The 14,316-nt window shown below is 44.0% G+C and overlaps 1 protein-coding gene across 3 annotated transcripts in view; it reads right to left on the bottom strand.

Annotated features, from left to right (window-relative positions):
- The window catches only part of INTS10 (integrator complex subunit 10), a 29,893-nt gene extending 18,748 nt beyond the window's left edge, over positions 1–11,145 (bottom strand). For 2 of the 3 annotated variants that reach the window (XM_080928314.1, XM_080928316.1), the window contains exons 1-7: positions 10,992–11,145; positions 10,442–10,509; positions 9,698–9,801; positions 6,718–6,857; positions 3,645–3,726; positions 3,031–3,171; positions 1,859–2,030 (exon numbers count right to left, since the gene is read on the bottom strand). In XM_080928314.1, the coding sequence (XP_080784440.1) occupies positions 1,859–2,030; positions 3,031–3,171; positions 3,645–3,726; positions 6,718–6,857; positions 9,698–9,801; positions 10,442–10,509; positions 10,992–11,120 (836 nt within the window). In that variant the 5' untranslated portion in view covers positions 11,121–11,145. The remainder of the gene's footprint in view (positions 1–1,858; positions 2,031–3,030; positions 3,172–3,644; positions 3,727–6,717; positions 6,858–9,697; positions 9,802–10,441; positions 10,510–10,991) is intronic. The other variant, XM_080928315.1, reaches the window with a different exon arrangement.
- Positions 11,146–14,316: the final 3,171 nt, after the last annotated feature.

Consider the following 14,316-nt stretch of genomic DNA (forward strand, 5'->3'; position numbering starts at 1 on the left):
CCCTGCAGCCCCATAAAAAAACTGTACAGATTCATATGGTATAGTGTGATCATCTGATATAGTATATGATCAAATTAGGGTAATGAGCATGTCTAACTCCTTAAACATTATATAAACATTAAAAAAAAAAAAAATATATATATATATTCACAAAGGCCCAATACAACATTTTAAATCATGTGTACCATATACAGATCAAACCAGGGCAACTGAGTTTGTTTTTGAGACTGGGTTTATTATATCATCCTGGCTGGTCTGGAACTCACCATGCAGACGGAGCCCTGAGTGCTACGGTTAAAGGCCTGCACCACAAGGCCTGCCCCAGCTTCGGTTATTTATGTTTCTGCTTTCATAACATTTCTTTGGAAACTTCAAGCTCCTCTATTCAAATTATGTAAATTAAACACATAAGCTATTACAGAGCTGTCTGTGGCTCAGCAGTGGAGAACTTGCCCAACATGATCAAGAACCTGGGTATAATCCTCAGCCATACACAAGGTACGTTACTGTGTACTGCCATTCACCTTCTGCTCTGTGGGACACCAGAAGTCATTTCTCTTTACTAATTATACTTGGATATTGTTAGCTAGTGTTTGATATTTCCCAGGTACATACAACCACCACTCTATATTCCAAATGTCATTTATTAATATCCATACAAGGGGGAACACGGCGAATTTGTCTGTCTGACTTTATGTCATCGAGGTCCATCCATTTTGCCAAAAATGATGTACTATGATGCTTTATGACTAAACAATACTGTATATGCCTATACCACACACTCATATTTTATCTATTCATGGGCATTTAGGTCTATTCTATATTAGAGCTGCTGCGAATGGTACCGTAACAAACATGAGCATGCAGATGTCTCTTTGGTATGTGAATTTCCTTTAGAAACAGCTGGATCAGGAGGTACATCTACTGTCAGATTTTTGGGCCCCACATACTATTTCGCATAATAGCTGTACTAATTTTCATTCCTATCAACAGCTCGGTGTTTTTCTCCACACCAGGATTTATTATTTCTCATCTTCACATCATTGTCTTATTCACTTCAAGTTCTTCTGAGATACATTTATTAAAGTTATTCTTATTGTTTGCCCGAGTGATGAATTTCTCCCTCCTGACCTGGGCTATGAACAAAGACAACCTCATGACAGAAGCGAGCCAGGTTAACTCTGCACAACCACACCCAGGACCAACATCACCTCTTTCTTGAACTGGTTTACTACTGTTATTATTTTATGCCGGGGTTTCTCTGTAAAGTGCTAGCTATCCTGAAACTCACTCTATAGACCCTGGCTTTTAACTATGTTTTCCAGCATTATTTCATCGCTTTTAGCGTGCGTGCATGCGTGCGTGTGCGCGTCCGAGCACATGGGTGCTGCCAGAGTACAGTAAGTGTATGTGCACATGAAGACCTGAAGTTGATGTCAAGTCTTTCTTGGTCACTTTCCATACTGTTTCTTGAACAAGTGCTCTCATGGAGCCCAGAACAAGCCAGTTCAAGCCTGTCTAGGCAGCTAGTGTGCCTCCTTAGTGCTGGGATTACAGCAGCTGCTGGGCCTGCCCAGCTTTCGTCTTGTTCCTCACACTTGTGCAGCAAGCACGTTATCCAGTGAGGAGTCGCCCTCCTCATCCAATACCATTTTAGGAGTTTACCCTTCAGTTAGGAATCTTTGGAGCAGATAAAAACCACCCTCTTCTCTTGCTTTAATGGTGACTTATGTGAAAATTTCCCCCAAAGAAGTGTATCTATGCCTGCTACTGATTTTTTAAAAAACTAAAATCTGGTTTTGCTTTCTACACAACCAAAAAACTTGATAAGCAATTTGAGAAATAAACTATTCATTACCGTCTTCCTTTATCCATTTGCCATTCACATCTCATTCCAACAACATTCAGAATCTTAAACAGCCTCTCCCAGGGGTCTACAATGTGGGATGATTTCTCAGTCAGTCCTTCTATTATGTACTTCTGAGAGCTACGTTTGCTAGGTGACATTAAGTCAGATGTATCTTGTGCACCTGAGACATGAGAAAAAGTAACCTACAGTTAGTATCACTACTTATTTATGTGGTACTTGACAGAGAAACAAATCTGACTCTTCATTCAAAAGACAGAAGCACTGACTTTAGTACATCATTAGGGAAGCTCACAGGGACAGGAAAAACCACGAGCTACAACCATGACGACTTATTTACATGGCTCTGGATAGAGAAGTCAAAGATATAATTCTTCACTCAAGAGGATGACTGCTGCCTGACACATCAGCAGCACAGTGCACAAAGGGGGTCCCCTCAAAGATCACCAGGAGCAGAGCTGAAGCTGCAGGGAACCCCAGGACACCTCAGCGCTCCCCACAAAGTCTGGGAATGGACACTAACACCCAAAGTCCTCATAGAGCAGAGAATGATGAGTGCTCAGAGGAAATCTGAAATTAAAAAAATTAGTAACAACCAAGCAGGAGCACAAGGGGCACAGTCCTGAGAAGGTAACAGTTCCCCAAGGAGCGCACAGGCCCTCCCACCAGCAAGTGCCACAGTTAGGTGCTTCTGTCACACGCGATGTTCTTTTAGGAATTCTCTGTTTAGAAATGCTGAGATACACAAACACCACAGTAACTGTACTGCTTTGGACCTTAGGGGCGATAGGCTACTCCTCACAGACCTGAGCCCGTGGCACAGGGGGCTACACCATCTAGCTCCGTATCCCTATGCTGTGCACACAGTAACATCGCTAACAGCACGTGTGCCATGACAGACGGTGGTAGCTAGTCAAAGCAGGAAGTGCCTCCTGAACTGTGGCCCCTGTGTAATGTTTGGTGACCAGACTATTTCGGTCAGGGGTAAAACTGATCACAGAAAATTCTCAGCTCTTAATTATTACATTCTTCTTTTCCCTGGAGGCATCTTCTAGGGAAAGTGCCAAACTAGCACACATGCAGAGTGACAATTCGAGAGCCAGGACTTCTACATGACTTTAGCAAAGCCACGTTCCGCAGAGCTGCAGGATGCTTGTGCCTACCTTGATGCTGATTTTCCAGCTGTGTGGACCGAGTGACATAGTTGATGTAAAATTCAGCTGCTTTGTTCAAGTATTTATATAACAGATTGGCAGGCAAGCGAACATCATGGTTGTTGATGATTAGAGGAAGGACATCGCAAACTGTTGAAAGGAGGGAACACTGATCAGGCTGTTTACGCTGGAGTTCACATAGAAACTAATTCATTTTCCTGTTCACTGACTGTAACGTCTAAAACATAATGGGGGAAATCACTCGTGGCACACCTGCTTAAATCAGCTGTACAAACAGACACCAGTGAGGGAGGCAGGAAGGATGCCATGCTGGTGGAGCTGACACCACGGTGACAGATCTGCCACTGGCCTGTGAGGAGGTCAAGTCTCCATGACTAGGCTTCATATGTACATATATGCTATACACTTGCTATTAGAGGTTTGGCCCGTTAAATAACATGCAATTAGAGTTGTGTAAAATGTTTGCAGCCTGAGAAAATAAAAGCAGGATTAAACATGATACAAACAGCTCATCTGCTGTGCACATGACTTAACCCCTGAAATGACAATTCCAGCTATCCCACCTACTCCTAAGAAATAGCACAAAATACAATGTTTCTTACCAAACAGCTTTCTAAAACAGTTAACAGGAGATTCTTGTTCTTCAATGGTCTCAGCTTCCAGCAGGGCCTCCCCGAGGCCAACCTGTTTCAGAATCAAAAATAATTTAAATGTGCACGTGTAAGATGTCAGCATCACAGAAGAAGCAGTATTCTGATTTAGCACATAGATTTCTCAGAGACTAGAAACATCAAAGTACACCAAGGACACGGCCTGGAAGAGCAGGTCCACCGACCCCCTGCCCATTCTAGTCTATCCTGCTCTGAACTAGCTAAGTGTCTAGACAAACTCCAGCCCAACACTGGAGGGAGAGTAGAAAACAACAGCTGGAGAGATTGTCTAAGAAACTGGAAACCAACTTTACACTATGTTAAGACACGCACGACAGACAACACTTACTCACGGAGACACCAGAAGACAACCAGTTTGTGGACAAAAATGTCTTGGGTTTTAAGACTATTTCCTCTCACAGACGCCCTAGCACAGCACAGTCTCTTATTTCAAGCCACCCAGATCTTCAGTTCATTCCTTTTGCAATGCTGTACAGCTCTCCACGGTGCGGGCAGAGTGGTGTGGAAGATCACGTCATACAAAGTTAAAAGCCTCTGCGATGATCAAAGGATGTATGGTCTGAGTTGTGTCCCCCAAACTCATATCCACTGAGGCCTGAAGAATGTGTCTGTATGTAGCCATGTGTGACTTATGATAGGGGCATGGCCTAGGAAATGCATTATCAGGCAATTCCATCACAGTATATATGCCATGAACCAAGATGGCTATGCCATCACTGGACAGTCTCATTTCACAGGACCCCTGCCATGCACATAAACCATTACTGACCAAAATCGCACTATGGGCTGCATGACTGCACAGCTCACCTTCAGAACAAGGCACTGTCTATGTAGACAGTTGAAATGAGGTCATTTTGGACCCTAAAGAATGCCAAGGAAAGACATACACAGAGGATAGGTGCAGGAAACACCAGAGCCAAGAACTGGGGTGACTCAGCCAACACCGACTGCACTGGAAGGAACACATGCTAGAGCCTTTGGGGGGTACCAACACCTTTCTTTAGGATTGCGCTTTCAAACTTGTGAGGAAACACCACCTTAGGTGTTCTGTAACGGCAGACGTAGAAAGCTAATCAAATGAGGAAAAAGTTACTGAGCCCAGGCACCAGAAAAATGCCATGGGAAAAGGTAACAACAGACTTCGAATAAAAAGAATGAGTGGTCTAAGCCCTGATAACCCATTGTTTACAGGAAATTACCAAACACTGAGAACTCAGTTTCTCTTGGGGTATGTAACACCAACCCGCTTGCCAACGGCACTCACTACACATCCGAGATTTAGTGACGTGCCGGACCAGATAAGCCAACGGGGTTCGCAGTGCAGAACACTTGAAGCCATAAACTATGAGTCCTATTTACTTCAAATTCATTGGTACATGGTCCAGGGCAGTGAGTGTGCCATTGTGGCACTCAGGTAGAGATCAGAAGACAATTTGCTGTAATAGGCGTCCTTCCACCACGAAGGACCCAGGGATGGAATTCAGGTTGTCAGGCTTGGCAGCATTTTTACCCACTGAGCCATCTGGCCAGTGCTCTGACTCTCACTTAAAGGCAAACACATTGTCAAACCCAATGGAAATGGGTGGCCTTCTACTATTCAGATTGCCAGTGCACACATACTACTGTGGACATCTAGGGGACTATTCCTTAGGCTGTCAAGACTGTGTCAGGAGCCATCTAAGAGAGGCAAAAGCTAGCATATGACTTTTCTGCAGATGGCCTACCGTTTCTGCATGGTCAGCAATGGGTAAATTCTGAATTGCGCCACGTTCAGAAATCTCATCTTAGGATAGATTCTTATTGTTGATATCCCTTTCCTGGTCACTATTAAATTAGTCTAATGATTCCTGGGCATTAGCCCACCCTACTGGGCAGATTTTTCTGTAGATCAACAAGATGTACTCTCTTGTAGCAATGCTAAGTAGACAAATTGATGATTTCATAATTCTTAATAATAATTCCATAGGATTCCTTTATACTAGCATTTTGAGCCCTCTATAGAAAAGGCTATAATTAGGGCTCTGTAAGCCTTCATGTGTCATAGGCTAATTGCACTCGGATAGAAAGTAGGTTTCTATCAGATTTATGATCAGGGAAATCATTCCTTCTGGGTTAACTGTGAAACCATTATCTGATAACTGAGGTTAAACTGGAAATGGACAACTGCAAGGATAAATAATAAAATATTGATAGGATTTATCTACACAAACTTCAATACTAATGAGACACAAGGCAGATGACTTGCCACTTGACAAAACCATGCTACTTAAGACATAAGAATTGTTGTTTCAGACTCTGGAGGAACCTGTGGAGCTAGTGGCAGATACTGAGTGTTCACTTAGAAAACTAGTCTTAATGGAAACACATGCAAACATCCCTGTTGTTACTTTTTGTTCAATTTATGATTTGAATTCGTACTTAAAACTTGTGAACTTAAAAAAAAAAAAGAAGCTTAGAATACCTTGTGATCATACAGTCTAAAAAAGTCCAAGAACTAGGAACAGTCACAGTAAGAGAGCAGAGCAGGCTTCTTACCACGAGACAGGTTTTTTCTTTCTTTTTTAAAGCAGATTGGATGGGAGATTTATTGTTGAACATGATTTGGTGGAGCACGGGAGAGCACTGTGGAAGGCTTCAACAATGCAGGGCTCTCCACGTGTCCAGAGGACCACGGTTGGAAATATATTTGACACCACAGCCATCAGGATTGAGCCGCTTCTTAGCAACCATGTCTTCAGTTCATCTGCATTAAACTCGGTGAAGCCCCACTTCTTTGAGATGTGGATCTGCTGGTAGCCGGTGAACGTGAACTTGGCTCTGAGCAGGGCCTCAGGTTCCTTACTCTCAACTTGATGTGGATGGACACGTTTCTAAAAGGCACAGTTGCCCCTAAGGCTGGGCAGGCCCATGGCAACTGTACCTTTTAGAAACATGTAACGAGCCAAGGAAATGACTGCTAAGCAACGGTTGTCTTTTCTTAGAGAACAGGAAAGACCGAGCCTACCCCGTGCTGCACCACCGTCTCAGGGAAACGCCTCAGTAGCAGCAGCAGCATCTCAGACCGTTCCAGTGTGTTGAAGCACTGCTCTGTCACCTTCAGCAACATCTCGCACTGGACACGACCCGGAAGGGTTTCAAATAAACCTATAAACAATATTTCATGTGTAAGGTTTTTGTTTTCATAAAGAAAATAGGCATTTTTTTCAATCATAAAATAATATTCATCTGCAAACTAGCAGACTTCTGGAATCTAGTGTTTAGCATTAGGTGTTTGCTAAATAATCATGAATATTTGAAAGCATGATATCCAGGGGTCAGGAGTCATCATCACAGAGCTAAATACACTAAGACGGAGACATGAACTTGCTGGAGTTGAAATGGCCAATACCATCTGCTTGCTAATACCTAGAACTGGGAGTCTTCGACAGGCTACAGCAATCAACTTAATGTTTCCCTCCTCTCTTGTGAAAATCTATCTGACTCATCTATGATGGTCTGTTTGGCTCAGGGAGTGACACCATTGGGAGGTGTAACCTTGGTGAAATAGGTGTGTAGAACTCTCAGCTCCTCCTGCACCATGCCTGCCTAGATGCTGCCATGTTTCAGCCTTGGTGATAATGAACCAAACCCCTGAACTTATAAGTCAATTAAATGTTGTCCTTATAGGAGTTGCCTTGATCATGGTATCTGTTAAGAGCAGTAAAACTCTAACTAAAACAGAAGCTGGTACCAGGGACTGGGGTATTGCTGGGGTATTGCATGATAGGCCTGACCATGCTTTTGTTTGGAAAAATGTGGATTTGGAAAGCCATAGGATGTTTTAAGTGGGGCTTAATGAGCTATCCTAGTAGGAATATGGAACTGTGTTGTTGTGAGTGATTTGAATTCTGCTGACCTGGCCCAAGAGGTTTCAGTGGAGAAGAACTTCAGTATGTGGCTTAGAAACTGTTTTGTGGTATTTTGATGAAGAATGTGGCTGCTTTTTCCCCTTATTTGAAGAGTCTGCCTGAGGCTAAGATAAAGAGACTCAGATTAATTGCACTGACAAAGGAAGTTTCAGAAACACCTATCATAGACTTTATTCTGGTTAAGCTCATGAAGAGCATTTAAAACGAGCGCAGGAAGCTGAAAAAGGAACAATATATATGGTTCAAGTATTAAAGGGGCATGAGGAAGTGAAATGGATCTGAATCCTGTGTTAAGGAGACAACAAATTAAGGAGTGAGCCTTTGGGACAAGATCCAACCCTGCTAAATTTAGACCCAGCATAGTGCTAGACAGCTTTAATCCCAGGAGATAAAACCAAGTAGATCTCTGAGTTCAAGGTCAATCTACAAAGCAAGATCCAGGATAGCCAAGCTTAGGAAATGAAGGAATTGAAAATGAGGAAGCTAGTGATAATGTAATAGAACAAGGGGGCCATATTCCTGTTCCTGCACGCAGCAGAACACAAGGGACCACTGGGCCAACTGATGCTGGTTAGCCAGAGCTAAGAGATTAGTGGTTATTAAGAAGAGATCAACACCACTGAGGTAAAATCTCCTGGGAAGTGTTTTCTGAGAGCACAAAGAAGCTGTGCTCGAGACAGACAAGGTTGTACCTCACGCTGCAACTGGATTTGGTAATGTGTAAGAGTCACCCAGGCAGTACTGGTTTTGAAGGCATGAAGGGGTCATGAAGAAGAGCTGAGGTCTGGCACTGTGAGAGGTCCTGGAAGGCCATTGGTGAAGAGGCAGCCTTAGTTGTAGCTGATGGCCCAGGACTCAAGTGGTCATGCAAAGGATTTGAGGCTTGGGACCATGAAGAGCGCCCATGAGAGTCTACTGGTGAAGCCTAGTTGCAGCGGAAGAGCCCAGTGTATTGGAGACGCCAGTACCACGGGATGATCACCAAGAACAGCAGCAGCAGTGGAGTGGATCAACCTGAGCTTAGAGTACCACAGAGGGCAGAGCTGGAGAAGTGACACCAGCCCTTTGGAGGAGCCCAGAAGATCATGTGTGGATCCCAGACATTAACAAGAAGCTGTAACACTGAGGTTGCCTTGGAAACCCCAAGATGTTTGAGATGCCAGAGCCATGGGCTATCTGCTGAGGAAAGTTGCTAACAAAGAATAGAAACAGCTCATGAGAAAGAAGTTTGATGCAGTCAACAAGGATGAAAAAGGATTTAGAAATCTGAAGATTGCTTTGACAGCAGACATGAAGATGCAGAGTATAGAGTTTGCCCAGCTGGTTACCTGTCTTGCTTGGAGATTATATTTAAGTTATTTCATGAATCTTTATATGAGACCTTGAACTTTAAACATTGTTGAGACTGCTATAAACTATGGGGGCTTTGGAAGTTGGACTAAATTTATTTATTTTTATTATGCTATGTTTGGGTAAGGCCTCTATAGATGGTTTGTGTATGTTCGACACAGGGAGGGGCAACATTAGGAGGTGTAGCCTTGTTGGAGTAGATTCGTCACTGTGGGTGTAGGCTTTAATACCCCGGTCCTAGGTCCTATCTGTCTGGAAGTCAGTATTCTGTTAGCAGCCTTCAGATGAAGATGTAGACCTCTCAGCTCCTTCTGCACCATGCCTGCCTGGATGCTGTCATGTTCCCATCTTGATGATAATGGACTGAACCTCTGATCCTGTAAAGCCAGCCCCAAATATATGTTGTCCTTATAAGACTTGCCTTAGTCATGGTGTCTGTTCACAATAGTAAAATCCTAAGACATTATCTATGGATGTTTTCTGGTTATTGTAAAATATGTTCAAAATACACTAAATCTTGTGATCTCATGGACAGACTACCATCACACTGGGACACTAAGTGTTCGGAGTAAATACTGAAAGGACCAACTGATATCACTGTGGACTTTCATTGCCTAGAATAAAAAATGTGTGTCTCACTATGACAGGTGTGACTGAGATGTCTGTAACAGATCGGACATTCCAGAAGTGGTCACTTATAAACTATTACACTGTAATTGTACTCACTCCTTAAAAATTGGGTTTGCTTATCTTGCGAATCATTCCTCAATGCTGACGTTATGATACTGATTTCTCTCCACACCACCGGCTGGTCTGGGAAATTCACAAACCTGTTTTTAAAACGAACGCACTAAAGTAAGAAGTGAAATTCAAACAAGTAATCTGATAGATGATGCAATGCATATCCTTCAGCTACAAAACAGAAACCTCAAGATGCTGCTGCAGGATTTCTCACTAGCATTCCAAACATAACTTAAAATAACTGGAAATTAAACATGCACCCAGAAGGGAGAGGCTAGAGAGTGCTGCATGGGCATGAAGAATGTGGCCCATCTCTATAAACTAGACACACAGAGGGATCCACAACAGTGGGCAATGAAGTTCGCTTCAGGGTAAGAGCAGAATTACCTCAGCTTCCTAAGCTCCCCAGTGCATGTAAGTTTGCACACAGATGTACGGATTCATACAAAACTTAAATCTGGTTTAGAAGGGCTTCCACATTTCATTCTATCAATTGCTGTGTGAATGTATGTAATGAACCTATGATTCTTAAATAAATCACTGGCTACAACTTTTGGGATTAAAATACAATAAAAAGTCATCTCTACAGAAGGCATGTTGACAATTAAGGCCTGAATTCTGGGTACCAGGGAAGTGAATGATTCTGCAGAGCCCCAACTACTTTCAATTGTTAATATCTGAAGAGGGCTCCTTCAATAATAGCTCCCAGAACGATCCCTGCTAACTCACATGTCATACAGCAACCTCCCTGCGGTGGCAGTCCTCTCTGCATTCCGTTCGATGGTGTACATCTCATACTGAAACAAGGGAGACAGAGTCAACGGCTTCCACGGTGATTGGTAGCTGGTCCAGCTCCAGCCCACCTGCAGCACTGCTCGGAGGTAGGCCTTCACCCAGAACAGCCTCCAACTGAAACGAAAGCCTGATGACCCAAAATTCAGGACTGGGGCTCTGGGTTCACTCCATCGGCAGGGCTTCTGGGATCAAGCGGGGTACTAAGATCCCCAAAGAAGCAGGACCTGAACAGACCGCTGCCACCATGATCAATGAATGGGAGCCCGGGCCCTAGTGGAGAAGATGCACTGTGTAGGATCAACCAGACCGGAATCTAGTGTGTGGTCTCCGCCTTTGCAGGCTCTGGGGAGAAGGCTGGTCAACTGTCCTGTGAAGCAGGGTAGGAACAACGTGGGGAGGGGGCAGAGGCCTGGCAAAGCGCCCAGGGCCACCGGGCTCTGCCAAGCGGTCTCTTCTGCGCGAGGACGCGGAGGGTCTGACTCACCTGGATGTTGAAGTCGGCCGGGTAGAGGCTGCGAGCTGTGATCAGCCACGCCTTGGCTGCCCACAGGTCTTGTGGCACTAGCTCCCGGGCTCTCTGCACCAGGAACTCACAGTCGCCCTGGGCCGACATGGCCCCGGTTTCTAACCCTTCGGGTAGGGAGGGTACTCGGGGCGCCGCCAACCCCGGGACGGCCACTGCGCATGCCCAAGGCCAGCCAACCACAAGCCGCAGCGGCTGTGTCGAGTCCTCTGGAAACTACGGAGAAGTGGATTTTCATCTCTCTGATTGCCCTCGCTTGGCTCGCAGCGCGCCGCTGACGTCGTGGGAGTGTGCCCAGAGCCTGAACCTTGTGCTCCGGGTTCTTGCGTTCTCCTTGGACTCCGAGCCGGGTTCGAAAGGTGCGGGGCACGCACCGACGTCGGGCGGGTCGTCACTGAGTGTCCCATAGTATAAACAAACCTGGATGTCAACACTGGTGCCCAGTGGGATGTGGTTAGAAAGTGCTGCAGAGGCCAGGTCCTGGACTGTGCAGAGACGATCCCACCCTCGCGTACAAAAAGACCCTGGGTCCTCTGTTGCTTTTTCTTTGTACCCCCCCCCCCCGCCCCAGACACTGTTTCTCACGAATCTATTATCCTTCGGTACTGAAAACTTAGCATTTATAAGACGCCAAGTGGGATGTCCGAACCCGCTGCCCTGCAAGTGTTAAAAACGTTGATCTTTTGACCGATGAAAAAATAGCTGCAGTATAAATCAGTACTGAAATTCTGACTTTGTTTTGCATTTGAACAATAACAACAAAATAGTCTCGACAAGGCACTATTCATTTGTTGGATTGAAAGTGTGTTCAGAAAGTGAATTATCAGCTTCAGTTTTCGATCTAAGTGCATATATATAATTTTATATTAAGTATAATATGTATATAACATTTAATATTAAGTATTATGTGTGTGTATATACATACATACATACATACATACATATATATATGCACTATATATATATATATATATATATATATATATATATATATATATATGCACTAAGCTTAAAGCTAAGAATGAAATAACATCTGGATTTTATGGAAGAGGCTTCCCAGCCTTTCTCTAGCCCAGCTACCAGATGCCTACACAGTGTAGCTGGTAAATGCATTGATCCATTCTCTCTTTTGTTCTGAGAGTCTAGAAGCTCAGATGGCTTCCTTACAGTGAACATGTCATTCAAAGCAAGGTGAATCCCTGTCCCTGGCCAAAATGCCTCACTCATATAAAACCATAGATGAACTTTCTTTTAAGTTCCTTTATTGTTTTATATCGATGTTATTTATAGAAATATAAAAATACAGGCTTGCTAATGAATGATTATAAGCAAGTAGTAAAAATTTGTGTTGAATTAGTGTGCTGATTCAAAAAGTGCAAAGACAGAGGGGTGTTGTTTTAGGTATAACACCAAACATGACTAAACCAAGTTTGGCTATCCTAAATTTTAAAAGAAAATTTAGCCGGTCATAGTGGCTCTGAAAGACCTTAAGCCATTCTCTCAGGACCTTCCCCCAAAGACCACCTGGGAGTCGAGGTTCGTTGCAAAAGCAAGAGGATTTTATTATGCCTACATGCTGGGGTTCAGCAGTCTTCTGGAAGGAGTAAACCCCGAGCAGTAGCTACAGTGGGTTTTTAAAGCTGAAAACTACAAACAGGGCGGGGGTATTTGGGGGAGCAGGGTACCAATGCCAGATGTTCTGTTTCTGCTGATTTTGCCCTTTGTCAGGTACCAGTGGAGACCTTGAGGTTGGCCTTCTTCTGGGACCTGGGGCTCTGGGGAGTGTTTATCAGGAGTGCAGCTGCAGCCCCAGTCTGTCACTAGCTCATCCTGAGGAGGAGGGGTTTATCAGGTTCCTGAAGGGGCGCAGCTGCAGCTTCTCATCAACTCCTCCTGAGGACACTGAGGGGGCAGTTTGTATTTTTCCACTACTGGGGCCTTTTTGCTCAAAACTTTCATACCAGGACTTGGGAGCAGAGGCAGGTGAATTTCTGTCACTTCAAGGCCACCCTGGTTTATGCACCAGGCCAGCTGAGGCAAAGAACAAAACAAAAAACAAACAAACAAACAAAAAAAAAAAAGGGAAGAGATTCTGAAATTCATGTGGTGGCTCTAGTGAAAATGTAGCCTTATTGGAGGAAGTGTGTCTTTGGCTGCAGACACTCTCCCTGCTGCCTGCAGCTCAGGATGCAGAACTTTCTGCTACTTCTCGAGCAGCATGTCTGTTTATATCCTGCCATACTCCTTGCCATAATGGCAATGGTCTAAACCTATCAACCTGTAAGTCAGCCCCGATTAAAATGTTTCCTTTATAAGTATTGGCCCCGGTCATGTGTCTCTCATAGCAATAGAACACTAGACAGAAGTTGGTACCAGGGGTTGGGTATTGCTGTGACAAGCTTGACCATATTTCCCATTGGTGGAATATTTGGACTTTGAACTAGAAAAGCAGCTGAACATGAAAGACCCCCGAATTGGGGAAGCCCATCACTCTAGTGCCGGGAGAATGTGAACCCAAGAACTCACAGAGATCCAATCTTGCAGAAATCAGGCAAGAGGTTTTCTTGGGGGGGGGGAGGACAGAGCTCTGGGGACGACACATATCTCACGCAGGAGATAGAAAAGTCGAACCCAATCTCAATTAGGGGGACATATTTATAGGGAAAATTACATAAGCAGTTAGCAATAGGCACATAGCAATTTCATTGGTTCATTCAAATTGGCATTCTCTGTCTGCTTTTGGATATGATTTAACTCTAGGTCATTCTGTTTTGGAGCACACTGACCTTCATATTAGTTTTTCTCAGGAATGCAGAGTCAGACCTTATGGAGACCAGGTGGTCTGAGGTTTTTGTTCTCAGCCTTAAGACATACTTGTCCTCAAGGCAGGGTTAGTGGGGCTAGCTTGAAATTTTAACTCTTTCAAACACATAAACTGGGTTTTAATGGGACATACTACAAGAGTATAGTACACAGTAGTGTGAGAGATGCAGATTTTAACAGGTGAGCTCAAGAAGTTTTCAGAGGAGAAGAATGTAAGTAAGTGGACTAGAGACAGTTGGTGAAGAATGTAGCTGCTTTCTGCCCTGGTCTTGGGAAAAAAAATCTATGTGAGGTTAAGTTGGAGAATTTTTGATTAGTGGTGTTGGTAGAGCAGATTTCAAGACAGTCCTGTATTGACTCTGCTGTGTGGTTATTAGCAGTTACTATTATGCTGATCTCTAATCAAGCTGAGCAAGAAATAATTTAAAATGTACAGTTTGAGGAGAAGAGGATCATCAAAAAG

Source organism: Micromys minutus, assembly GCF_963924665.1.
Source record: "Micromys minutus genome assembly, chromosome: 14".
NCBI lineage: Eukaryota > Metazoa > Chordata > Mammalia > Rodentia > Muridae > Micromys > Micromys minutus.